This window comes from Rhipicephalus microplus, chromosome 3 (genome assembly GCF_043290135.1).
Source record: "Rhipicephalus microplus isolate Deutch F79 chromosome 3, USDA_Rmic, whole genome shotgun sequence".
Taxonomy (NCBI): domain Eukaryota; kingdom Metazoa; phylum Arthropoda; class Arachnida; order Ixodida; family Ixodidae; genus Rhipicephalus; species Rhipicephalus microplus.
The window spans coordinates 85,049,406-85,073,926 of record NC_134702.1 but is presented as its reverse complement, the minus strand read 5'-3'; the positions used below and the strand labels follow the sequence as shown (position 1 = coordinate 85,073,926).

General features: G+C 45.1%; 1 protein-coding gene, 1 long non-coding RNA gene and 8 other non-coding genes across 12 annotated transcripts in view; 9 read left to right on the top strand and 1 right to left on the bottom strand.

Moving 5' to 3' along the window:
• Nucleotides 1–255: 255 nt before the first annotated feature.
• LOC142803808 (uncharacterized) lies at nt 256–23,060 on the top strand. Of its 2 annotated transcripts, none has more exons than XR_012894306.1 (3): nt 256–369; nt 17,752–17,997; nt 22,924–23,060. It is a non-coding gene; the product is annotated as an uncharacterized LOC142803808 (long non-coding RNA). The 2 variants fall into 2 exon arrangements; XR_012894307.1 differs by having other exon boundaries at nt 256–2,061.
• TRNAQ-CUG (transfer RNA glutamine (anticodon CUG)) lies at nt 791–862 on the top strand. The gene has a single exon. It is a non-coding gene; the product is annotated as a tRNA-Gln (tRNA).
• On the top strand, nt 955–1,026 carry TRNAE-UUC (transfer RNA glutamic acid (anticodon UUC)). The gene has a single exon. It is a non-coding gene; the product is annotated as a tRNA-Glu (tRNA).
• On the top strand, nt 1,438–1,509 carry TRNAE-UUC (transfer RNA glutamic acid (anticodon UUC)). Its single transcript has one exon. It is a non-coding gene; the product is annotated as a tRNA-Glu (tRNA).
• TRNAQ-CUG (transfer RNA glutamine (anticodon CUG)) lies at nt 2,483–2,554 on the top strand. The gene has a single exon. It is a non-coding gene; the product is annotated as a tRNA-Gln (tRNA).
• TRNAE-UUC (transfer RNA glutamic acid (anticodon UUC)) lies at nt 2,649–2,720 on the top strand. The gene has a single exon. It is a non-coding gene; the product is annotated as a tRNA-Glu (tRNA).
• TRNAE-UUC (transfer RNA glutamic acid (anticodon UUC)) lies at nt 4,331–4,402 on the top strand. The gene has a single exon. It is a non-coding gene; the product is annotated as a tRNA-Glu (tRNA).
• Nucleotides 4,651–4,722, top strand: TRNAQ-UUG (transfer RNA glutamine (anticodon UUG)). Its single transcript has one exon. It is a non-coding gene; the product is annotated as a tRNA-Gln (tRNA).
• On the top strand, nt 7,699–7,770 carry TRNAQ-UUG (transfer RNA glutamine (anticodon UUG)). Its single transcript has one exon. It is a non-coding gene; the product is annotated as a tRNA-Gln (tRNA).
• IntS2 (integrator complex subunit 2) overlaps nt 12,191–24,521 on the bottom strand; it is a 44,740-nt gene continuing 32,409 nt past the window's right edge. For both annotated transcript variants that reach the window (XM_037423925.2, XM_075889914.1), the window contains exons 16-21: nt 22,944–23,253; nt 22,233–22,346; nt 20,250–20,357; nt 20,069–20,174; nt 17,798–17,962; nt 12,191–12,824 (exon numbers count right to left, since the gene is read on the bottom strand). In XM_037423925.2, coding sequence (XP_037279822.2) covers nt 12,667–12,824; nt 17,798–17,962; nt 20,069–20,174; nt 20,250–20,357; nt 22,233–22,346; nt 22,944–23,253 — 961 coding nt within the window. In that variant the 3' untranslated portion in view covers nt 12,191–12,666. The remainder of the gene's footprint in view (nt 12,825–17,797; nt 17,963–20,068; nt 20,175–20,249; nt 20,358–22,232; nt 22,347–22,943; nt 23,254–24,521) is intronic.

Here is a 24,521-nt window from a genome sequence, read left to right as displayed (position 1 = left end):
AAGCGGGTAGACTTAACTAGAAGGAGGTTATCTGATTGGTGGCTAAAGTCAAGGCACGAGTGAAAATTAAACCCTTCACTGCGAAGTACGAATCCTCAACTTCATTATTTAAAGAGAAAAAAAAGATAAATGTAATGGTCAGTTCACTAAGTATCACGGCTAGGTGGCGTTAGCCACCGCCCGATCTAAAGTGTACAGCCACATCCATCCATCCATCCATCCATCCATCTCCGACGTTGTCTAGTGGCTAGAATATCTGGCTTTCACCCAGAAGGCCCGGATTCGATTCCCGGCGTCAGTAAGTGCAGTCTCATGGTGTAACGTTTAGCACTCTCGACTCTGAATCCAGCGATCCGAGTTCAAATCTCGGTAAGACCTTGCTTTTTTATTTTCTTAAGGCTGGAAAATCTGCCAACGACGAAACTGTCCATGAATAGACACCGGTACCTGCGCTCATTTCTTGGCGTGATTTCCGGCATGGTCTAGAGGCTAGTATAACTGGATTTCAACCAGAAGGCCCGGGTTCAATTCCCGGCGTCGGAAAGTGTGGTCTAATGGTGCAATGGTTAGCACTCTGCACTCTGAATCCAGCAATCTGAGTTCAAATCTCGGTGAGGCCTTGCTTTTTATTTTTCCTAGGGCAGCAAAAGCTGGCAACAACGAAACTGTCCACGAATAGACCGCGGTACCGATGCTCGCTCCCTTCAGCCATCTCCAGCGTGGTCTATTGGCTAGGATATCTGACTTTCACTAAGAAGGCCCGGGTTCGATTCCCGGCGTCAGAAAGTGCGGTCTCATGGTGTAATGGTTAGCACTCTGGACTCTGAATCCAGCGCTCCGAGTTCAAATCTCGGTGAGACCTTCCTTTTTTTTTTTCTAATGCAGCAAAAGCTGGCAATGACGAAACTGTTTACAAATAGACCACGGTACCGATGCGTGCTCCCTTGCGCCATCTCCGGCGTGATCTAGTGGCTAGGATATCTGGCTTTCACTAAGAAGGCCCGGGTTCGATTCCCGGGGTCGGAAAGTGTGGTCTAATGGTGTAATGGTTACCACTCTGGACTCTGAATCCAGCAATACGAGTTCAAATCTCAGAGACCTTGCTTTTTATTTTTCCTAATGCAGCAAATGCTGGCAACGACGACGCTGTGCACGAATAGACCGCGGTACCGATGCTCGCTCCCTTGAGCCGTCTCTGCCGTGGTCTAGTGGCTAGGATATCTGGCTTTCACCCAGAAGGCCCGGGATCAATTCCCGGCGTTGTAAAGTGCGGTTTCATTGTGTAACGGTTAGCACTCTGGACTCTGAATCCAGCAATACGAGTTCAAATTTCGGTGAGACCTTGTTTTTTATTTTTGGTAATGCAGCAAAAGTTTGCAATTACGAGACTCTCCGCGAATAGACACCGGTACCAGCGCTCGTTCTCTTGTCGCCATCTCCGACGTGGTCAAGTGGCTAGGATATCTGGCTTTCACTAAGAAGGCCCGGGTTCGATTCCCGGCGTCGGAAAGTGTGGTCTCATTGTGTAATGGTTAGCGCTCTGGACTTTGAATCCAGCGATCCGAATTTAAATCTCGGTGAGACCTTGCTTTTTATTTTTGCTAATGCAGCAAAAGCTGGCAACGACGAAACTTTCCACGAATAGACCGCGGTACCAATTTTGCTGCCTTAAGCCATCTCCGGCGTGGTCTAGTGGCTGGGATGTGTGGCTTTCATTCATAAGGCCCGGGTTCGATTCCGGGCATCAGAAAGTGCGGTCTCATGGTGTAAAGTTTAGCACTCTGGACTCTGAATCATTCGATCCGAGTTCAAATCTCCGTGAGACCTTGCTTTTTATTTTTGCTAATGCAGCAAAAGCTGGCAATGACGAAACTGTCCGCGAATAGACACCGGTAGCAGCGCTCGTTCTCTTGTTGCCATCTCCGACGTTGTCTAGTGGCTAGAATATCTGGCTTTCACCCAGAAGGCCCGGATTCGATTCCCGGCGTCAGTAAGTGCAGTCTCATGGTGTAACGTTTAGCACTCTGGACTCTGAATCCAGCGATCCGAGTTCAAATCTCGGTAAGACCTTGCTTTTTTATTTTCTTAAGGCAGGAAAATCTGCCAACGACGAAACTGTCCATGAATAGACACCGGTACCTGCGCTCAATTCTTGGCGTGATTTCCGGCGTGGTCTAGTGGCTAGTATAACTGGATTTCACCCAGAAGGCCCGGGTTCAATTCCCGGCGTCGGAAAGTGTGGTCTAATAGTGCAATGGTTAGCACTCTGCACTCTGAATCCAGCAATCTGAGTTCAAATCTCGGTGAGGCCTTGCTTTTTATTTTTCCTAGGGCAGCAAAAGCTGGCAACAACGAAACTGTCCACGAATAGACCGCGGTACCGATGCTCGCTCCCTTGAGCCATCTCCAGCGTGGTCTATTGACTAGGATATCTGGCTTTCACAAAGAAGGCCCGGGTTCGATTCCCGGCGTCGGAAAGTGCGGTCTCATGGTGTAATGGTTAGCACTCTGGACTCTGAATCCAGCGATCCGAGTTCAAATCTCGGTGAGACCTTCCTTTTTATTTTTTCTAATGCAGCAAAAGCTGGCAACGACGAAACTGTCCACGAATACACCGCTTCACCGATGCTTGCTCCCTTCGCGCAATCTCTGGCGTGGTCTAGTGGCCAGGATGTCTGGCTTTCACCAAGAAGGCCCGGGTTTGATTCCCGGCGTCGGAAAGTGCGGTCTCATATTGTAATGGTTAGCACTCTGGACTTTGAATCCAGCGAACCGAGTTCAACTCTCGGTAAGACCTTGCTTTTTATTTTTGCTAATGCAACAAAAGCTGGCAACGGCGAAACTGTCCGCGAATAGACACCGGTACTAGCGCTCATTCCCTTGGCGCCATCTTTGGCGTGGTCTAGTGGCTAGGAGTTCTGGCTTTCACCAAGAAGTCCCGGGTTTGATTCCCGGCGTTGGAAAGTGCGGTGTCATGGTGTAACGCCTAGCACTCTGGACTCTGAATCCAGCGATCCGAGTTCAAATCTCGGTGAGACCTTGCTTTTTTTATTTATTAATGCAGGGAAAGCTGCCAACGACGAAACATTCCGCGAATAGACACCGGTACCAGCGTACATTTCCTTGGCGTTATTTCCGGCGTTGTCTATTGGCTAGGATTTCTGGCTTTCACCCAAAAGGCCCGGGTTCGATTCCCGGCATCGGAAAGTGCGGTTTCATGGTGTAACGGTTAGCACTCTGGACTCTGAATCCAGCAATACGAGTTCAAATCTCTGTGATACCTTGCTTTTATTTTTCCTAATGCAGCAAAAGCTGGCAACGACGACGCTGTCCGCGAATAGACACCGGTACCAGCGCTCGTTCTCTTGTCGCCATCTCCGGCATGGTCTAGTGGCTAGGATATCTTGCTGTCACCCAGGAAGCCCGGGTTCGATTCTCGGCGTCGGAAAGTGCGGTCTCATGGATTAACGGTTAGCACTTTGGACTCTAAATCCAGCTATCCGGGTTCAAATCTCAGAGACATTGCTTTTTATTTTTCCTATTGCAGCAAATGCTGGCAACGATGACGCTGTCCACGAATAGACCACGGTACCGATGCTTGCTCCCTTGAGCCGTCTCTGGCGTGGTCTAGTGCCTAGGATATCTGGCTTTCACCAAGAAGGCCCGGTTCTATTCACGGCGTCGGAAAGTGCGGTCTGATGGTCTATCGGCTAGCACTCTGGACTCTGAATCCAGCGATCCGAGTTCAAATCTCGGTGAGACCTTGCTTTTTTATTTATAATGCCGGGAAAGCTGCCAACGACGACGCTGTCCACGAATAGACCGCGGTACCGATGCTCGCTCCCTTGAGCCGTCTCCGCCGTGATCTAGTGGCTAGGATATCTGGCTTTCACCCAGAAGGCCAGGGTTCGATTTCCGGAGTGGGAAAGTGTGGTCTATTGGTGTAATGGTTAGCGCTCTGCATCCACCGATCTGAATTCAAATCTCGGTGAGACCCTGCTTTTTATTTTTGCTAATGCAGCAAAAGCTGGCAACAACGAAACTGTCCACAAATAGACCACGGTACCGATGCTTGCTCCCTTGCGCCATCTCCGGCGTGATCTATTGGCTAGGATATCTGGCTTTCACTAAGAAGGCCCGGGTTCTATCCCTGGGGTCGGAAATTGTGGTCTAATGGTGTAATGGTTAGCACTCTGGACTCTGAATCCAGCATTACGAGTTCAAATCTCAGAGACCTTGCTTTTTATTTTTCCTAATGCAGCAAATGCTGGCAACGACGACGCTGTCCACGAATAGACCGCGGTACCGATGCTCGCTCCCTTGAGCCGTCTCCGCCGTGGTCTAGTGGCTAGGATATCTGGCTTTCACCCAGAAGGCCCGGGTTCAATTCCCGGCGTCGTAAAGTGCGGTTTCATTGTGTAACGGTTAGCACTCTGGACTCTGAAATCAGTAATACGAGTTCAAATCTCGGTGAGACCTTGTTTTTTATTTTTGCTAATGCAGCAAAAGTTGGCAATTACGAGACTCTCCGCGAATAGACACCGGTACCAGCGCTCGATCTCTTGTCGCCATCTCCGGCGTGGTCAAGTGGCTAGGATGTCTGGCTTTCACTAAGAAGGCCCGGGTTCGGTTCCCGGCGTCGGAAAGTGTGGTCTCATGGTGTAATGGTTAGCGCTCTGGACTTTGAATCCAGCGATCCGAGTTCAGATCTCGGTGAGACCTTGCTTTTTACTTTTGCTAATGCAGCAAAAGCTGGCAACGACGAAACTTTCCGCGAATAGACCGCGGTACCAATTTTGCTGCCTTAAGCCATCTCCGGCGTGGTCTAGTGGCTAGGATTTCTGGCTTCCACCAAGAAGGCCCGGGTTTGATTGCTGGCGTCGGAAAGTGCTGTCTCATTGTGTAATGGTTAGCACTCTGGACTTTGATTCCGGCGATCCAAGTTCCAATCTCGGTGAGACCTTGCTTTTTATTTTTGCTAATGCAGCAAAAGCTGGCAACGACGAAATTGTCCACGAACAGACACCGGTACGAGCGCTTGTTCTCTTGTCACCATCTCCGGCGTGGTCTAGTGGCTAGAATATCTGGCGTTCACCCTGAAGGCCCGGGTTCGATTTGCCGGCGTCGGAAAGTGCGGTCTCATGGTGTAACGTTTAGCACTCTGGACTCTGAATCCAGTGATCCGAGTTCAAATCTCGACGAGACCTTGCTTTTTATTTTTTCTAATGCAGCATAAGCTGGCAACGACGACACTGTCCGCGAATAGACACCAGTACCAGCCCTCATTCCCTTGTAGCCATCTTCAGCGCGGTCTAGTGTAGTAGTGGATTCCACTTCTGGCCACCGCATGCAGTGTACGGACGTGTGCATCATGTGTTCCGTCGGGGCTGTTACAGCGGCCCAGATGGGCCGTGGAAACAGGATGTTTGCCGATGAAAAACAGGATTGTGAAGTCGTGCTGCCGCAATTGCCTACAGGTGCATGAGTTCAGAATTTTTCTACACGGAGATATCAAGGCAAGACTTTATCACTCTGAAGATGTACGTGATTTTTGGTGCACCTGGGTATGCTGCCTGAGGTAGTTGCCTTAGGCGCATTCGAAATGAATCACTTCTGGGCTTTGACTTTCAGTACAGTACAAGTCTCGAAGAACATGTTAGCGCTTGGCGACGTAAAGATGAAGGGCAAGCGTTGCCTCGTCATTGACCCGAACAAACAGTTCGTGTGCCTAAAGCTTTATTGGCTACTACATAATGTACCGGACGAAGACGTGCGCACCGCGCTAGTAAATTATGGAAAAGTGACCTATGTAATGAAAGAACAATGGCGCGTCCATGGAATTGCTGACAAAGGATCCTCGATCATGATACACCTGCAGCTGAAAAATGCATGACCATCGAAGACTTGCCACACCAGCTGCGAGTGGGTGGCATAAAGAGATAAGAGAAGTAATTAAAACAGTCTCAAAAAAGCGGACGTAGAAAAATACAGAGGAACGCGCACGCGCAGAGCACTTTTGGATGGCCGAAACACCGACGAAACGCTCACTGTGCGAAGAAAAGCGCTACGCGTCCCGTGATGAAATAAAAGGCATAAAATATGGGGAGGTGACCACCATGAACAAACAATTCATAAAACAAGCGTTTCTATATTATTACCATGGATTGCTGGTTAGCAGAGGTAAAAGAGAAAAATCCTTGGACGGCGAGTTCTTGTCAATAATGCCTACACTAGATAAGGAGACCACCGAACACCTGGAGCAGCCAATTTCAGTTGGTGAAATAGAAAAGGCCATTGACGACTTTTCTGAAGATAATACGCCCGGCCCAGATGGACTAGGTGCAGCCTTTCAAAAAACATTCAAAGATGAGCTGTCGGGGGCACTTTTTCACTTCGTCGCAGAGGCCTATGAAGAAAAGGAAATGCCGCCGTCCTCTCGAGGGTCACATATTGTACTTATCCCGAAGAGCGATGACCTGGTAAAGCTCTTGTTGGTGAGCGCTTATTGCCCTATAAGCCTCACTAACACAGACTATAAGGTTTCTATGAAGGTTCTTGCCAAGAGATTACAAAGTGTGATTAAGGTATTAGTAGGACCACACCAAACCTGTGGATCTAAGGGTCGAACAATTGGCACCAACATCCACATCGCGAGGAGCATTCTCGAGTGCTGCGATGTATGGGACAGCCAAGTAGCGATGTTGCAACTAGATCTGGAAAAGGCTTTTGACCGTGTTGTGCATGCAGTACTTACTATTTTCAATATTGGAACATGTAAATGTTGTGTTATATTAGATGGCGTAAAAATGTCGTATAGGAACTGCTTTGCTAGCCTTGTTATCAACAAGGAAGTCACGTAAAACTTTCTTATTGCTAGGAGTGCTCGTTAGAGATGTCCCATTTCCCCATTGTTATTTGCCTTGTATTTGGAGCCCTTTTGTTTGAACATAGGTAGCAATGACAGAATACCTGGCTTTCAGTTGATGACGACTGAGGTCAAAGGATTATCATATGCAGATGATATCGCTGTTTTTTGCAAGGACAGGGAAAGCATTAGTCAAGCAGTTAGCGTAGCAGATAAGTACTGCAAAACCTTGGCTACAGGAAAAAGGTTTATTTGTTCCATGGTTGGTTGATTGTCTTTTATGTCACAAGCCAGAGAGCTTTGATCACCTTTTTTTAGATCGTTTGGACGCTACTTTTCTTCGGGACATTCTGCAACGAACTTTAAAAAAAGAACTACCTCTAATGCCTTATGGAAACCGTTTTCTACCTGTTTATAGTGACATTGGCATACCGTATGATATGTTCATGTTGTTAAGTATGCTCGCTATCGGGAGAGCATGCATGGCGTATCGTCATCTTGATGTTAATGCTCGCTCTGCCAGGGAATACTTCACTGAAAGCATAGCCTATATAAGAGATATTAATGCAGGAGATGAGCAACCAGAGTGGCTACCTGTATTGAATGAACTGGTGGCGCTTAAATGCTTTCAATCATATTACACCAAGCAAAGTGTGTTTGGCGTTTTTAAATGCTTGTTTGTACTTTTTGCGAGAGCGAGAGTGTTTGTATTAATGTGTGTATAAGATGTACTTAATGCTGAATAAAGAAAAAAAAGACGGCGTGGTCTAGTGGCTAGGATATCTGGCTTTCACCCAGAAAACCCTGGTACGATTGCCGGCGTCGGAAAGTGTGGTCTCATGGTATAATGGTTAGCACTCTGGACTTTGAATCCAGCAATCTGAGTTCAAATCTCAGTGAGACCTTACTTTTTTGGTTTTTTGTAATGTAGACACCGGGAATAATACTCATTATTTTGCCTCCATAGTGACTATGACGAAACAAATACCGTTTCATTTACTGACTACAATGCAGTCCGTGTTTTGATCCCGACCTGCTCTTGGAGTAGATCATGGTTTTGATAGGTCCAAAGTAACCCTGAATTTTTAATTGGTCACTGTGGAGATTTGTTGATAAACTCCTACAGGATGAAGTATTTGTAAGGAAAGTTAAAAATGCTATTAGGGTGTATAACAAAAGGCACAAAACAAGTTGTTGAGAAGCATGGAAATATTTTTATTAACTCAGAATGACACCATTGAAAGATCCTGTTTACTTAAACAGGCAAAAAAAGAAAAGAAAGGGAGCTGCAAGCTAAGCTAGATTTCTTTACTCGGCAAACAAAAAGTAATCCTGAGAGGTACAAAAAAAATACAGCTGAAATGAAACGATTAAATGTTGAAAAGTATAAAGGCACCAGTATACGTGCACGCGCCAAAAAACTTTGGTTCGGTGAAGATCCATTGAAGCGGTCAATACCTGACGACAATGGCTATGCTGCAAGAAATGAGATAAATCCCATAATGTTTCAGAATGATGTAAGCTGGAAAAAAGATAATTTGATCCTGGTGCTTTTGAAAAGTATTATGACGGAATGCTGGGGCAGAAAACGTCTTTTTCAGAAGGTTTCGATGTATTTCTTCGGAAAATGCTCAAGTTCGATGATGAGAGAAAGCATAGAGGCCCCCATAACAGTCGCAGAAATAGAAAAAAACATCAATAACTTGAGCATTGGTAAATCACCAGGACCAGATGGTTTCGGTGCAAGCTTCTATAACAGATTCAAGGAAGAGTTAGCCAGGATATTACATTATGTAATAACGGAGGCATATGATAAGCCAGTACTACCTCCATCTTTTCACCGAAGCTTTACAGTGTTGATAGCAAAATCGAGCGATCCTGAAAAACTGTTATCAGTTTACACAGAGTATAAATAAAGTATATGCGAAAGTACCGGCAAGCAGGCTCCAAAATGTAGTACAGCAACTGGTAGGTCCTCACCTAACAAGCGGGGTAAAGGGGAGGTCCATAACTACAAATATTCACGTAGCAAGGACGATCCTCGAGTACTGTGATGCTTTCTCGAAAAAAGTTGCGATGATACAACTAGACTTGGAGAAGGCTTTTGATAAGCTATCGCATGAAATTCTTCTCCGGGTCATGGAACACACCAGTGTAGGTTCTATCCTATTGGAAGGAGTAGATGTGCTACCATAAAGCATCAATGCAAATTGTAGTTTATAAAATATTAACTCAATGCATAACATTAGGTCGGGTCTAAAACAAGGATGTGCTCTTTCCTCTCAACTTTTTGCATTACTTCTAGAACCGCTTTGCTCGGTGTTATGCATGATAATGATATAAAAGGATTTAAGGTAGACACAAGCGAAATAAAATTACTTGCCTATGCAGATGACATCGCAATATTTTGTGAAGATAAGCGAAGCGTAGGCAATGAGCTAGAAGTGACTGCAATGTTTTGTAGCGTGACTCTTAGTGCTGTAAACTGGAGCGAATCGCTGGGTTATGGCACGGAAGCTGCCATTCTCCAATACATTTCGAAAATGTAGCATGGGCCATGACACCAATGAAATACATTGGCTTAGTCGCCATTAAAACATTACAATAAGCCAAAAGAAAATTGGCAACAGGAAATCGATGAGACCGGAGAGAAGGCAGACAAATTCAGAGGCCACAACTTGTCTATATTCGCACAAGCGACAGTGTGCAAAATTTTTCTTGTAGCGCAGATATGGTAGGTACTGCAGTTTTTAAGTACATCTAGAATGAGTATAGAGAAATTACACTGAGTTTTTGCAATGTATATATTTGGCTCAACTTGGGAGCGAATGAGCCGCACTAATTTATTTCTACCACTGAAGGCAAGTGGCCTCAGTTTAGCGCACCTATTTTTGAAACAGGTAGTGTCTCGATTATCGTTCTTGTGGGATCAAAGAAGCAACTTCTTGCACCCAGTCGTTCAACTAAGACTAAGTGATGCTTTCCCAGAATTTATTGTTTCATCACAATATAGAAAAGAATCAGGTATAACCAATTCCCACTTGAAGTGTTGTGGTCTTTTCCGTTTATGCATGGAAATTTCTCATTGGAGTATCTCGACAGTGTTACAAAAAAAAAGAGTATAAAGACGTTATAGATGTCACTTTACCCATTGTCACTATACCGATCCATAAATGGTAAAAATCATGATGCAAATGTGTTAAAATGGGTGAAGAGAGCGCCAATACGTGCGTCGTGTAAACCGTTTCTCTTTCAGCTACACAGTGCAACTTTGCCTGTGAAGCCTTGGCTAAAAGACAAAAGAATATCTGTGCCATAATGAATCAATTCTCTCAGATGCAGAAAGCCTGAGACAAATGAACATATATTCCTGGATTGTTCTGATTTGCTATTTTCGTGGGACATGCTAAAACATACCTTGAAAAAAGAGATACCAGTAACGCCATACGGGATATGCTTTCCGCCAGTGAACAGAAACGATGGTGTGCCATATATGTTCATGGTGATGATGCTACACAGCATTTGGAAGACTCTAATGGCATGAAGACATCTGTATATTGTCACAAAGAGTGTACTTCAATGAGAACATTGTTTATATTTGTGAAAGCGTTAAACACATGATGGATAAACCAGTGTGGTATAAATTCTTGGGCAACTTGATAATCTATCAACCCTTTTATTGTAAACCATTGGCCTACGCATGGTTAATGTTTGTTTTATAATTCTCTTGATTCTGTATCGCAACGAGATAATAAAGAGAAAAGAAAAAAAAACAGCATGGTCTAGTGCCATCCTACCACAGAACTAGTTCACTGGTTCTGTGGTAGGAACGCTTTGTAAACTTTCGCGAGAAACAACTCTTTCTGTGTTTGTCATGTCGCACGGATCCGACCTGGTGAACTCTTGGTTTTAACCCACCCGAAGGTCATCCATGTGGAGACCACGTCAAGAACCACCTTTGCAGGCTAGGTTTGCGTTCGAAACTGGGTTTTCGCCCCGAAGGGCTTAGCGGGGTTTGCGAAGCTTCCCCCAAGCGCAACACCCTGAAAAAGCCGGGCGCCTGGCCGGGCGTACGCTTGTACCCAATTTTACCGGTTGGTATCCGGCGGTGGGTTTCGAACGTGCCACCTCCCGCAGCCAAGTCGGGCGCCCTAACCGGCTGCAATAAATCTGCGGTATCTGGCACTCACCCAGAAGGCCCGAGTTCAATTCCCAGCATAGGAAAGTTCGGTCTCATAGTGCAACGATTAGCACCCTGGACTCTGAATCCAGCAATCCGAGTTCAAATCTAGGCGAGACCTTAATTTTTTTCCTAATGTAGCGAAAGCTGGCAGCGATGACACTGTCTGCGAATAGACACCAGTACAAGCACTTGCACCTCTTTTTCTTTCAACTTTCTTTGCACACTGTTTTCTTTCTTTTTCTCTTCTCCAGTTCTTTGTGTCTGTTTTTCTTCATATTGGCCTTCCTATTTTTTTACTTTCTTCTCTACTTCCGTTTCTCGCTTTTTTGTTTTTATTTTTATACGTGGGTTTAACTGCGTTACGCCAAGCGACAATATACAACAGCCCCGGTCCTAAAGTGCTCCACCCTTAATATTGCCACACACACACTCCTTTCTTCCTATGTTTTGTGTTACCGGCCCATTGCACAAGTACATACAAGCATCAACAGCTGAGTTTATTTTCGAACAAACGCGCCCACCAGTGATAACGCTCAAATGTTGGACGCTGCATAATAAAGGACACGCTTTGCCGCAGATGAGTTTATCAACGACCGACGCTCTATTCGCAGATATCTGTGAACAGCGTGCATTGCTTGCTGTAGTCCGTCTTCCTGTTTTCCGTCCACAAGTTTTGCCAAACAAATAGTGTCATCTTGGACATGCTGACTGCCACCGTTGTCAACATCACGGCCCCGCAACAATATCATCATCAGGGTGCTCGGAGAACTTGGTGCGTGCGTGTGCTCAATATTCTACAGATAGTTATGCTATGTGCAGTTTTGCCTGTGTTACAAGTGACAATGTCGGCATACGAAAGCTTGGGCTGCTAAAGTGCTCTGCAATTAACATTCATACATGGTACCACACTCACTCTGTTTTAACAGGAGGGATCACACCAAGAAAAATGAAAGACAGGCGTAAGGTTAGTCAGTAAAACGGGGGAGTAACGGGTTTCGATAACAGCACAACCGAAATCGCTGGCAGATTATTCAAATTGCAAAGGTTCTGAATAAATGTTGAGGCGTGAAGACACGAGCTACAAGTTGGCCACAATGAAATCTTTGCAAAACATGCTGCAAGAAAACCAATGCATTGAACACTTCATTTTTGTTTCAACTTTTAATGGCATAAATTAGGCGACATGGCAAGCGTGACAAATTAGCAGACTCAACAAGTTACACCGGATAAGTTACTAGATCAGGAAACGTGACTGTACTAAGAAAAAAAGGTTTAGTCCATAGACTCTTGCCTACACAAAGTGGAAACCTATTTACAATAGATGCATGCAGAATGTGATGTCTTTAGACAGTGATGCAATACACATGAATAAATACTAATGCCCCTTATAACCATAAGACAACAAACACCCTCACCTTTGGTTTAAACTATTATTATGGCACATGCCTTGGCTCTGAGGCATGTGTCCCTTAACTGTTCGTGTGATGTGCATAATCAGTTTGGCAAGACGAATAAAATGCACTCTCTAGGACTGTACAAAGCAGGAGGCACACATTGGTGATTCCGGTTACTGCACCGCGTACAGCGGCAATAGACTGTTTTGCCACAGTTGTCAGGCCTAGTAAATAGTTCGATTGAGCACCGCATTGTCACATAGGTCCGCAAAAGACTTCTGTATTGCACCGCAGAGGACGCTGTTGCTCGGAACACGGCCCTCGAGGGCCTCCTTCTCGTCCACGTTGGCTGCAGACTTCTCCAGCTGGTTGGCTGAAAAGCCTGCATCAAGAAACGCACCGGATTTTACAAATGAAATGAGGAAAATAATAAGAGTGATTTACATGAGTGAAAGATAAATGCTGCCATTTTTTTTCCCCGTGCTTGTTAGTTTTTTTATTACCGTATATTGCCAGTTGTAACTCGAACCTCCAACTTGCAACTCTTTCTAGGCAAAAAAAAAAAAAAGTTCACTCGAAGCAGAGCCCCATGCTGCAGCCATAACACACCAGTAAGTCTTTCAGAAGAGGGAGTGATGCAAAGAAGCATTTGTTTGACCATGAAACATCGCTTATGACTCGCCGTCGCTTGAGAGAAGGATGTAGCAGTCGCGGGCCATGGCCATCGTGTGAGCCACTGCTGCTGCTTGCCATTGGAAGGGATGCTGGTGATACTGAGATGCCGCACATGGAAAACGCCCCGCGGACCATGTCGGTTGGCAGTCCATACCAGGCGTCATTAACCCATTGCGCCACTTCACTCAAAGAGGCGCCCTTCAGATTTTTTTTTTTTTTGTCTTGGAGTTTTCTTGTTGAAGCCATTTATTGTAGAACGCGCTCATGCGGTCTTTGAACGGCTTATTGAGCGTCATGTATGGTGGCTGGAGAATAGGGGCCAGTCCACCCGGAATGATGACCAGCTCACATCCAAAGTCCGTTACCACTTTCTTTACATGATCTGTGATATGGCCACAGAAGGAGTCTAGTATGAGGATGCTGCGGGGCTTCAGCAGTGCACCTGGGCGCCTGCACCACACGAGACGAAATCATTCGAGGACAGTTTCATGGTTGAAAACAACCCTTTTTGTTCACCCGCCTTATAACTTCCGGCGGAAACTTTTCTTTCTTTGGCATAGTTTTCCTTTTAAACAGAAGAAATGGGGGTAGCTTATGCTCGTTGACTGTACAGCACATGACAGTGAAACGGTTGTATGTGGCCCGCTGTCAGCAGGTGAACCCGACGCTCCCCTTTTTCCGGACATAGTCCTCTAGCTGGGCATGTCAGACCAGACGGTAGTCTGGTCTGACATGCGCAGCTAGAGGACCAGTAGTTGCCAATTTGACTAGTAGTTAGAGACCAGTAGTTGCCAATTTGACACAGCAGGAGTGAATGCTTTGCCTTCAGGTCACTCACATAGCGAAGAATCGTGTGCTGTTTTTCTTCGTAGGCGTCAAGCAACCTTTCGCATGCAGTTGTGCACCATCTTAGGCTCAGGCCATTCTGTTTCAGAAAGTGTGTGACCCATTTCTTTGATACTCTGAACATGGTCAGCGGGATCCACGTATCCTTCGCGACAGTACGTGCTTTTGCTTCAATATCATGATAGCAAACGCTCAGGCTTTTGCTTCTCTGGTTCTGAACACAGTCTCGAACGGCAGGGTATTGTCCAGACATTAGTCTACGAAAGGAACAACGTGTTGCAGCGCACACGGAGATCTTGGTCCTTTGTTTTCTCCATTCCCTCAATCAATTTTCCGTACATCGAACTTCCACCCTGCTTCAACGTTGCTTTCCGACTCAGCATAGAGGATTGCTTGCTGCTTGAAAGCAGCTTGAAAGCTGTACTGCTGCCGGTGTGGCAGAGGCATCTTGGCGTCCTTTGAGCAGCTACGCAAATCACGCACGCCACTGTTTGCAAGCGAAGCGAAATTCAGAAATGGGGAGCGCAAAAAGGTGTGAAGACGGAAACATGCATGGGGCGCATGTGACTCGCCATGTAGTTTAGTTCGCCACAAAGTGTTGCCAACCCCACACGGCGCTGCCAGTTTTTTTGGGGATTGCCCATGGTGCTTCGCATAAAATCTAAATTTTTGAGTTGTCTGGTCAGCAAGCGTTGTTAGGGTACGCTGTCTAATAAAGCGAGAAACGCATGTCATGTATTTTGCGAACGCTAAACGACACGTTTTTTTTGTGAGCGAGAGATGCATGTCGAGCTTTTCGCGACAGATATAAACATATGTCACAATGTTAGCGAGTGATAAATGCATGTTGCGTTTCTTCGCGAGCCAAACGCACTGTCATGCCCATACACGGCAGGTGCTGATGTCGATCTCGCCCGACAAACGCGCGCCGATGCAGTGAGACTACCATTGAAACCATGATGCCATCGGCGACGCCACATGAAAAAATGCTGTATTTCCGACTTGCCGCTGCTGACACCTCCTCCTCAAGCCACCACAGCTATACCGTAGCTTCGCGATCGTCGCGGCAGATCGTAAAAATGTCCGGCTCTGGAAGCGGTGCCTGCGCATTGGTAGATAGCAGTTTTTGCAACTCCGTTGCCTGTGAGGCTGATGTTATTGATGTGTCGAATAGCTGTGAATCAGAGGACGACGACCGTTCGTCGAACCCCTAAAAAAAGTCCACCTTATGATTCCAAGTAGACTTTACGATTCCGCAGGTCAACTCCAATTATAGATTGACCCCCAAACCTTGAGAGCTATTTTATGAAAAAAAAAAACCCCATCATTTTATAATCGGCAATATACGATAGGTTTGCTTTAATCATTGTACAATGTATTGCGTTCTCCCTCTATGTAATGCCCGTTCTCAGGCCCTTTCCCTTTGAGTCAATAAATGAGATTAAATGAAAATGCACAGACACCTACTCAGTCAACCTTCAAGACCAGTAGTTGAACTCGGCACATCTATTAGCAGTACTACATCCCTAGTGCTCTCACCAAGGATGATTAAGACAAGTCCACCCTACTGGTTCTCTTTTTCACGCACAAGTAGTGCTACGATATCATAATCTCATTTTCTGTTGCAATAACACAAGCAAAAACTACACGCAGTACAAGTCTGGAATATTTATTTAATTATAACAATATCTGGGGTTTCACGTCTCAGAACCACCATATGATTGAGAGATGCCGTAGTAAAGGGCTCTGAAATTTCGACAATCTGGGTTTTTTAGTGTGCACTGACATCCTACAGTGCATGGGCCTCTACCATATCGCCTCCATTGAAATGCCATCACTGGGACTGGGATCGAACTAGCGGCTTTTGGGCCAGCTGCCGAGCACCGTAGTCAATGTTCCATCGAGGCGTACAACTAGTTTGTTCTCTAAATTCCTCATTAAAAATAATACTGTTTTGAATGCATTTGTTGTGTTTACTTAGTGTGCTGGTTCTACACAGCCCTTCAAATAATCAGTAAGTTCTGTATGGCAATCTTTCACCTTCCCAAGTAGACAGGATACTGTAGTGCGAAATGATTTTTTTTGTTCGATTGCCATTGCCTCCAGCTCATTTTGCCATCAGCAAGCAGGTCAATGGGCAAATAATTGTACAGCACATCAATGCTACGAGTGAGGGGAAAGCATGTAAAGAGTTAACACTACCCTGACACAATACAAATGCAGTTCTATTAACCACTTTATGCTGCTATTAATCTTTCTTAGCATTCCGTAAGCACTTTCTTTTACCAGACAATCGTTGGTATAAAGGCTGTCACTTTACACAAGATGCCTACAAGCTGTATGAGAAATTTCTTGAACATTGCCACCATTTCCACAGCACAGGAGGGATCAGATTCTGTAGACGTTGCAAATTAATTCTGAGTATATGAATGCTAGCTCTGGAATGCACGGTAATAAATGCACAAATAGTGGACATACTCCATCCGCAGGATTTGGTTTCTATGGGTGTCACTTTACTGTTTATTGAGCCACGAGTTTGTCTGATGAAGTTTTCAATTTTTAATCATCCTTTTAACAATGCTTGATACTCGGTAGCTATACCATGTTACCATAAGTAACGTTTCTAGAGGCAAGCTCACACATGTCACATGCGAACACTCATTCCTTATTCACTTCCCAAATTAAGATACAGGAGAAACTTAACATAGCAAAGACACACATAGGAAGAAAATTTGCACAGAAACTTCCTACGATTTGTTGCAGTACAGCCCAGAGCACTCTTGGGAGCTGCTTTTTGGCCTTATACTACTTTGGTTGGAACGAATTATCTGAACATCCATACAAAATGATAATCTTAACTATAGGCACAATAAAGAATACCCCGTACGCTCTGACGATCCTGCAGTGAGTCTTCACAGATCGTGTCTGGCACATCAAAGACACTGCAGGAGCTCTGCGTTGTTTTGGCCCTTTCTTCAACATGCAATGTGCTCATTTTCACACTCAGTTTTATTCTAACTGCGCCTCAGTGGGTGCTTTCAGACGTTGCAGCACCTGCTTTGCCGCCACATAAATTGCTCATGCGTGCACTTCCTGCATTACATTTCTTTTTTCTTCTACAGGACACAACATGAACACGTAAGAAGAAATCAGTGGAGTTCTGAGTAGTGAATGGTCTGCATTAAAAATGAGAATTCCTTCTCTATTTTGTCCAAACCCTAATCATCAAACTACAACAAATAACATAGCGGCATTGCCACTCTGAAATAGTACATGTAGCCCCCACCCCACCCCCTCCCTTCTAGTGTAGGATATACGAACACCTACTTCATGTGGACACATTTTTATGCTCACTAGCAAGTTGTGTTCGACCAGATAAAGTATGACTGGCGCATGTCCACTAGACCAGTAGCGGTAGCAAATATCCAATGGCAGGCTGAAACAACTTCAAAACAGAAAATGATTCATGTAACACAGCTATAGCAATGAACGTAATCGGCGGCAGTGCCAGCATTCGTTGCACCTCAGATTTTTTTGTCTGCACCAAATACACCACGCATTTCCAATTTAAGTTTCTAACACGTCGTAGCTGCACTTGCTGACTAGAAAATTCATATTTCCCGCGAAGTGGTGGTTGCCACAGCAACGCCATTTTGTCTTGAAGTTTCATCGTCCCCCCCCAACAGGTATCCACTGCAGTCTGCAGACCGATAGCGCACGGCGTTGTTACTTCATTTGGTTGATTGCGTCTCGCGAGTGTCCTCACCTATAAATATCTTACACTGTAGCTCCACCACCAAAGTGGAAGCATGGTGCCCTCTGCAGGCTACTCACCAAGCTGAGGTGGTGCAGTGGTACATTCCTGGGAGAGGCAGACACGGCCCAGCTGCAGCAGCAGCACTGCCACATCCTCTGCTAGAGGAGGGAAGGCCTGGCACATACGCACCAGAGCGGGCAATGCGGGCAGGAACAGCAGGGGCCGCTGATAGCTGGGAAGCACTGGTGGGGTGCATTGGACAAGAATTATTCATGAGGTGAGAGAGTCACAATGCCACAATGTGATAAAGTCACAATGTCAAGTATGGCACAGACAGAGGGCTTCAGTACCAGATACTATATCGTCCGCTGCGAGTCGACTCATGGAGACAGCAAAGTGCAGATATTGACACTTGTGCCACGTTTGTTTTCAGGCGATCTCCCGTTGCGGTTTCCAGCCAGCGTTTTATGAGTGGATTTTTCTTTTTTTTACTTCTTTATTTCTAAGGGCTGAGAGTAAGTGTGGATTGTAAGCCCGAAAATAGAGTACACAGCATCAAAGCCAATTCAAAGCCATAGATTATAATTACATATGCACCGTTTCCACTTTCTTGTTAACAATACTGGTCGTGATGTGAGAGTTCAATGTCTGACAACTATTTTTAATACATACACAGTAGAACTTCGATCACATGTCCCCTGCTTTCGCGACGACCTGCATTTTACAACCAATCGGTTTGGTCACAACAAAATCCCCATAGAAACAATGTATTAAAAACCTTGGCTATACGACGAAGTTTTACGTCAACCCCACATTTTACGATGACTTTCAGAGTCTGTCAGAAAGAAAAAAACCACAATTACTCGAATCAAACATCGACCAAATATTGACGAGTGTAAAATATGAACTTGTGTTCCCTTAGGTTGACGATCAGAAAAGTATGAAGTGAGACAGGATGTCTTCTTATAATGGAAGATTTATTCTTCTGGAAGGTCATGCACTTATACATATGCTTCGATCGCACACGTATGTATCCGGGGTCGTTACCTGATCAGGCTCTATCCACACAGAGTAGCTTCAGCTGGCCGCAAAGCTGATATTTTAACTTTTTCGATCCGTGGGAACCTTTCTTGGTCGACATACAGCTGATCTCCTGTCTTTGTCGCACTCGCAGTCACAGGATTGTGCACGCTTAAGGGCGCAACGCAGCTGTTTTCACGGTGTAAAATTACTTTCACTTGACGTCAATGTTCATCATAACAGCGGGACATCATTAGTTGCGCTTCAGAAGCCAAAAAGTTACAATGTGCACAGATCAACTGACACACGAAAACATTCTATGCAAACTCGTAGTCCGTCACAATTACGTGATAGCGATGACACTGTGTTTGACTCTTCTGACGGGAGGCTGTTGCCAAAGTGGTTTCAGTTTCGTTTTTACGCGCAGGCAATTTTCGGACTCAGTTTATCGGTAGGAAGATGCATGTTAGATTCGATTTTTTTTCTTTTTTTTTTTGGAATAAAAATTTGGTCACATCTCCTCCAACATTGTAATGCTGCTATTATCTCCCACTGGGAAGAATAATTCAATGTACCATCCTTGCAGGGGCACAAGGTCGTGCCGTAGGCATACGCAGGCGGTCTGTAACTGTTTTTTGGGCAAGGTTGAGTGCCACTGCCTATAATGTTAGTTTTTCGATTATACGACACCCGGATTATATGACGGTTTTGTGTGATCCCCTGAAAGTCGTATAATCGGGGCTCCACTACAGCTGCACAACAGAGATAAAAAAAAAAAAGATGGTGTTTGCTTGCACATTACGGCATTGCTCTCTTTCACCCTTGTCAAGGTCTATAGTAGCTTCACATAAGAGCTTGTCCAGTCATTGACTAATAGTTATACTCAAGGTTGATAGCCATCACATAGCTGCATCTTTAATATAACAACACTTACTAACCGAATTTGCAACGCGAAATACTAGGCATTAGCCAGTATTGCCTAAACAAGTGAATGCTTGCTAACCGAATTTGCTGCATGATCTACCATGCTTTGCCTCGACAGTAAGTACAATGTAGTAATCGGAACCAACAGTTGGGCAATTTGGGGTGGATTTCAGCATCCATGTTTGTCATCTTTTTTTCGCACGTTTTTTAAATTTAGGATGAATAATGCTGTAAGGCTTTGAGCAAACATGTGGTTTTTTCAGGTATAAAGAGTAAGAGGGAAAAAAATAAAAAGCTACCATGTTACCTTCTGCTGTGCAAGTGAAATTGTCTGGCCTTGATCACACTTCAATGAACTATTACCATTAACACTAAAGACGGTAATTAACAAAAAAAAGGCTCACCTCCAAGCAGTGTGTGCGTTACATTGATGCACAGGCGAGCAATGCTGAGCGACTTAGCGATGGAATACTGCAGGCAAAGGTAGGACGCCAATTCGATGGCAAAAACCTGGAAATAACATTTAAGAAACGCATGTCTGCTAACACAAACTCAAACAAAAGCCTTAAGATGTCTGCACTGTACCTGTTTTTCCAAGTGGGGCTGGCTCAGCAATTCTGGAATGAAATCCAGGCAGATGTGCATCGATGGGATCAGTGACACTGATACAGGCAAAAGCTCACTGGGATAGCCCTGCAAACACAAGAAAAATGCAGCGAGTCAGCAAGGTAACAGCGCCATGTATAGCTGGTGATTCTCCACACAGATTATCATGACAAAGACAGTTATGCAAATTCTTGCACACACGCAGCACGCAGCAATTGTGACAGAAATTGCTCATTTAGGAGAACTCTGTGTAAGATTCAACGGCTTCTCGGAATGCATTCTCAATTTCCATGTTCCATTCCCAAAGCACAATTCATGTAAAGGGTAGCAAGCACCCTTAATAATTAGCGCGTCGAGCTTGCTCTTCAACACACCTGTTCTGCAAGTCACATTCTATAGCAGCAGCTTCTTATCAAGTGTGTGCTATTGCTTACTATATAAGATATATTTTACGTCTGAAAAATAGCCCCGCACGGCTGTGCTGTTGTTTCATTCACAGAAAGACTTCGCAAAGCCGAATTCTCGAGCTTTAATGTAACAAAAACATGCTTGTGGTTGGAAGGATGTTGGTGAAGCTTCTTTGCCCTGTACAAATATAAGGATGCTGCAGTTGCCAACAGTAAAGTGTCGTGTTTTTGCGAGTTGCTATGCTGTGGCTGAGAATTGTGGCGATAAACATTTGCTTCGAAAAGTGCTGTGAATCTGATGGGTTGTGACGTGCGGTTCCGTCTTTCTGTATCATAAAATATTTGCTCGAATCAATTCCCATGGTATAGTATAAGGTTTTTAGAATGTAAAAAAAAAATCAACCATCATTTGATACCCTAAAGGCTCTAACAGTGTAATGCACGAAGAGATAAGACTAAGTTTCATTTAGGAGTACAGTAAACTGTGCAAATTGGTATTCATTCATCATGTTACAGTGTGAAACAATGAGAAAACTTACTAGGGCACGCTTAGATATACCTTGGTTTAAGTGTCCTGTCTTATGTGTGCCTTAGGACGTTTTCTCATTTTTTTCACGCTGTAACATGAACATAATGAACTAATGTATTTACTTGAGTCTAGGCCGATCTCAATTCTAAGCCGACCCCCCCAAAAGCTTGAAGCCCGCGAAAAACATTTACCTTCAATCTGATAACATTTATTGAATATAAAGATGAAACAAAGCAGTTGGTTCATGATGACGCAAATAACTCGAGAAACGTAAAGCCACTAGTCCTGTCCTGTGTGTATTGTCGTTTCCTTTTGCGCTGCTTTTACGTAGTTATCTGCATCATAAAAGATGCGGCACTTGCTGATGTCGCGCTCATTTCAACTCATCGCTGCTTCGCTCGTCACAGACTTCTTTGTCGCTGTCTTCAAAAAGTGCACAATCCTCGGTGCCATCGAGCGCATTGGATATGCCGCACTAAAATAGTGCACAATAAAAGTTCCTAAGATGTTGTTCCACGCTGCAGCAGCAGCCAATCTAGCGACGCAGAATTTTTTCGTGGACTCCCAAGTCCTGCCCGGCTTGAACATTGGACGACGACTTTGCGGCTAAGACAACTTTCCTTTTATAAGCAGCACTATATTGACACAGCCTGTTCGGCGCCATTGAGCTACGCCACACACGGATCACTCGGAGTGTGACTAGAATTGACCAACGGCTCGCCTCAACCTTCGCCACAATGATCAATATGGCGGCCTTAGGTGGTACTTTAGCCAGGTGTTGGCTAGCCTATTAATGGCTATAATACCTTCTAGGTGGCACTAGTTGTGCACCACTTTTCTTAATGAAAAATGGCGCGTTTTTTAAAATCCTCTAATCTAAGCCAACCCTAGAGTTTGATACAATGAAATTTGGAAAAAAAAGCATTCGGCCTAGATTCTAATAAATACAGTAATTATCACGAAAATACAAGAGCGGAAAAAGAAATATGATGGCAACACCAAGTATGCTTTCTGGTGTTCACAAACCTGGAAATGAACTAGCCGAACTAAGTTGGGGTCAGCGATGAACATTTGGTGCAGGTGCGTGCAGACCAGAGTGCGCACTTCCCGAAGGTCCATCAGGAAGCCATCGCTGCCACTCTGCACAAGAGCAGCAAGATATCAAAGTAGGCTCTACTCATACCCACACTGGGTGCATAGTGTGTAAAAACATTGTAACAATACACAATATATGTGAAACATGCCACTCAACCTGACAATTGACCTTACCAGTGTAAGAAATGCTATCAGCCCGACACTTTACCTGATTATCAAGCTTATTAAAGTACGAGATGTAAGTCAGCACCACGCATTGATCAACCATACCAACAAAAGGCTGGACGATCAACCTTACCAACGTAGGGAAGCCAGTCTGCCTGACAGTCGGGTTCATTGTAAGTCAACCTGTCAATCAGCCTTACCAATGAAAGTTTGTGTCTCAGATTGACTGTAACACTATTATTTATTCTGTTTCATTCCTGTATCCATAGCCTAACAAAATCTGGAGCAGACCCCCCATGTTCTTACACATGTGTGGTCTTACAGGTGCACATTATGCCATGTGATCATGTGCCCATTCAACAACACACTACTGTTTACAATTTCCTCTAGGGATTCTGCAAAGAGAGCCTTTATAGCGAGTCTACGCTTACGAATTGTGCCCTTTTACTGCCCCAAGGACTCTCATGAAAGCCCTACCTTCTCGGCATCTGTGGGCAGACAGCACTCGAGCAGTATCTGGACGGCGGCACTCTCCTGGGCGGCCACCAGGGCCAGCCGCAGCTCCTCACGGTCTTTCTCTGCCTCCGAACAGCCCTTGTCGAGTCCTGGCGGTGCCGCTGTTCCTCCAGCCACCGTAGACGCAGGGAGCACGGTGGGAGGCGGAAGCTGTGCGCCTCCTGGTGTTGACAGTATGGGATGCTCTAGCTGGTGGTGGCTGAGGTGGGTGCGTGAAGCTGCCAGCAGGGCACGAAGCATGTGCAGCACCAGTTCCAGCACCAGGGCACACCTGTGTGACGAGAAAACCTGGTTGTGAAATGACTGATCGAGCGATCGATTAAAGTTACAAATCAGCAATGCATGTTTGAAACATTTAAATTTTTGCAGTCTAAAACCGTTATCCACATTCCCTCCGTTCTGGTTTACAAATAAAGAAATGAAAGCTCAAATAAAAAAGATTACTTACTAATTTAGAAATGCAAATTGCAATGAGAAAAAGCGCATTTGAATCGACCACAAATTAACTTATCGAGAAGTACCTGACCACAAGCACTGCGGTCTGTTGTCATGCCACGACCAACAATAAATGCAGCACGACCGCAGCGCGGTCGTGTTGTATTGTGGTCTGTTGTATTTCTTGTTGTATTGTTTGTTGCGGCTGAATTCTTGGTGTTCCTTTTTAAGAGAACACTTTAGTGGCAAGCTAGATAGAAATATGGATAAAAATATATATTTCTAAAACGTCAATGGCACACATATGCAACTCTTTCCGTCACGGTGTGTACAAATGTACACGCTGACTTCAATGACACATCACACATCAAGTGTTCTGTCAAATGGCTTGAAACTTAGTGCGCACACTTGTGATGCCTTCTGAGTGGACTAGTGGCGATCATTTGACGCGTGGCAGCCCCAGCTGATCGAGAGCATCCTGGATCTCCTACTCAGTATCCACGTACGTCTTCACGAGATGAGACAGCACATTCAACAGACGCGTGTTTGTCTGAGCTGTGTGCCTAGGTGATCGTGAAATGGCCCCGATTTTCTTAGACGTGAGCTCATCATTCGTTTTCCAAAGCTGCTCCTGCAAGTCTTCTTTTTCAGCCTGCAGTTTGTCCACAGTGGTGCTGAGACTCCTCAGCTGCTTCATCAGTTCGACCGCTCGTACAAGATGTCCTCCACGGAAATGTCCGAGCACTGTGCCAAGGTCTCCCTATTTTCTGCAACAGGAGTGGTGGCGTGATATTTTGACTCAACTGCTTCTTGAGCGGTTCTTTCCTCGGCTTTTCCTGAAGGAAGCTTCCCATCTAAATTGTCGAGTGACACAGCCATCACAGGCTCTTCTACCGTAGACAGAACGGTTGTCGCAGCAACCACTTCCTCTTCCATTCCTTCATCTTCTCGATCTGCACTTTGTGCATCTTCTTTAGGGCCTCTAGTGCCAGCCCAAACTGCGCCTTCTGCGAGTTAGCCACTAAGTAATGCTCGGTCTCGAGGCTTCTGTGCAGCTTCTGCTGCACTTCCTCGCAGCCAACCTTGACGTCCTGCGCTCTTATT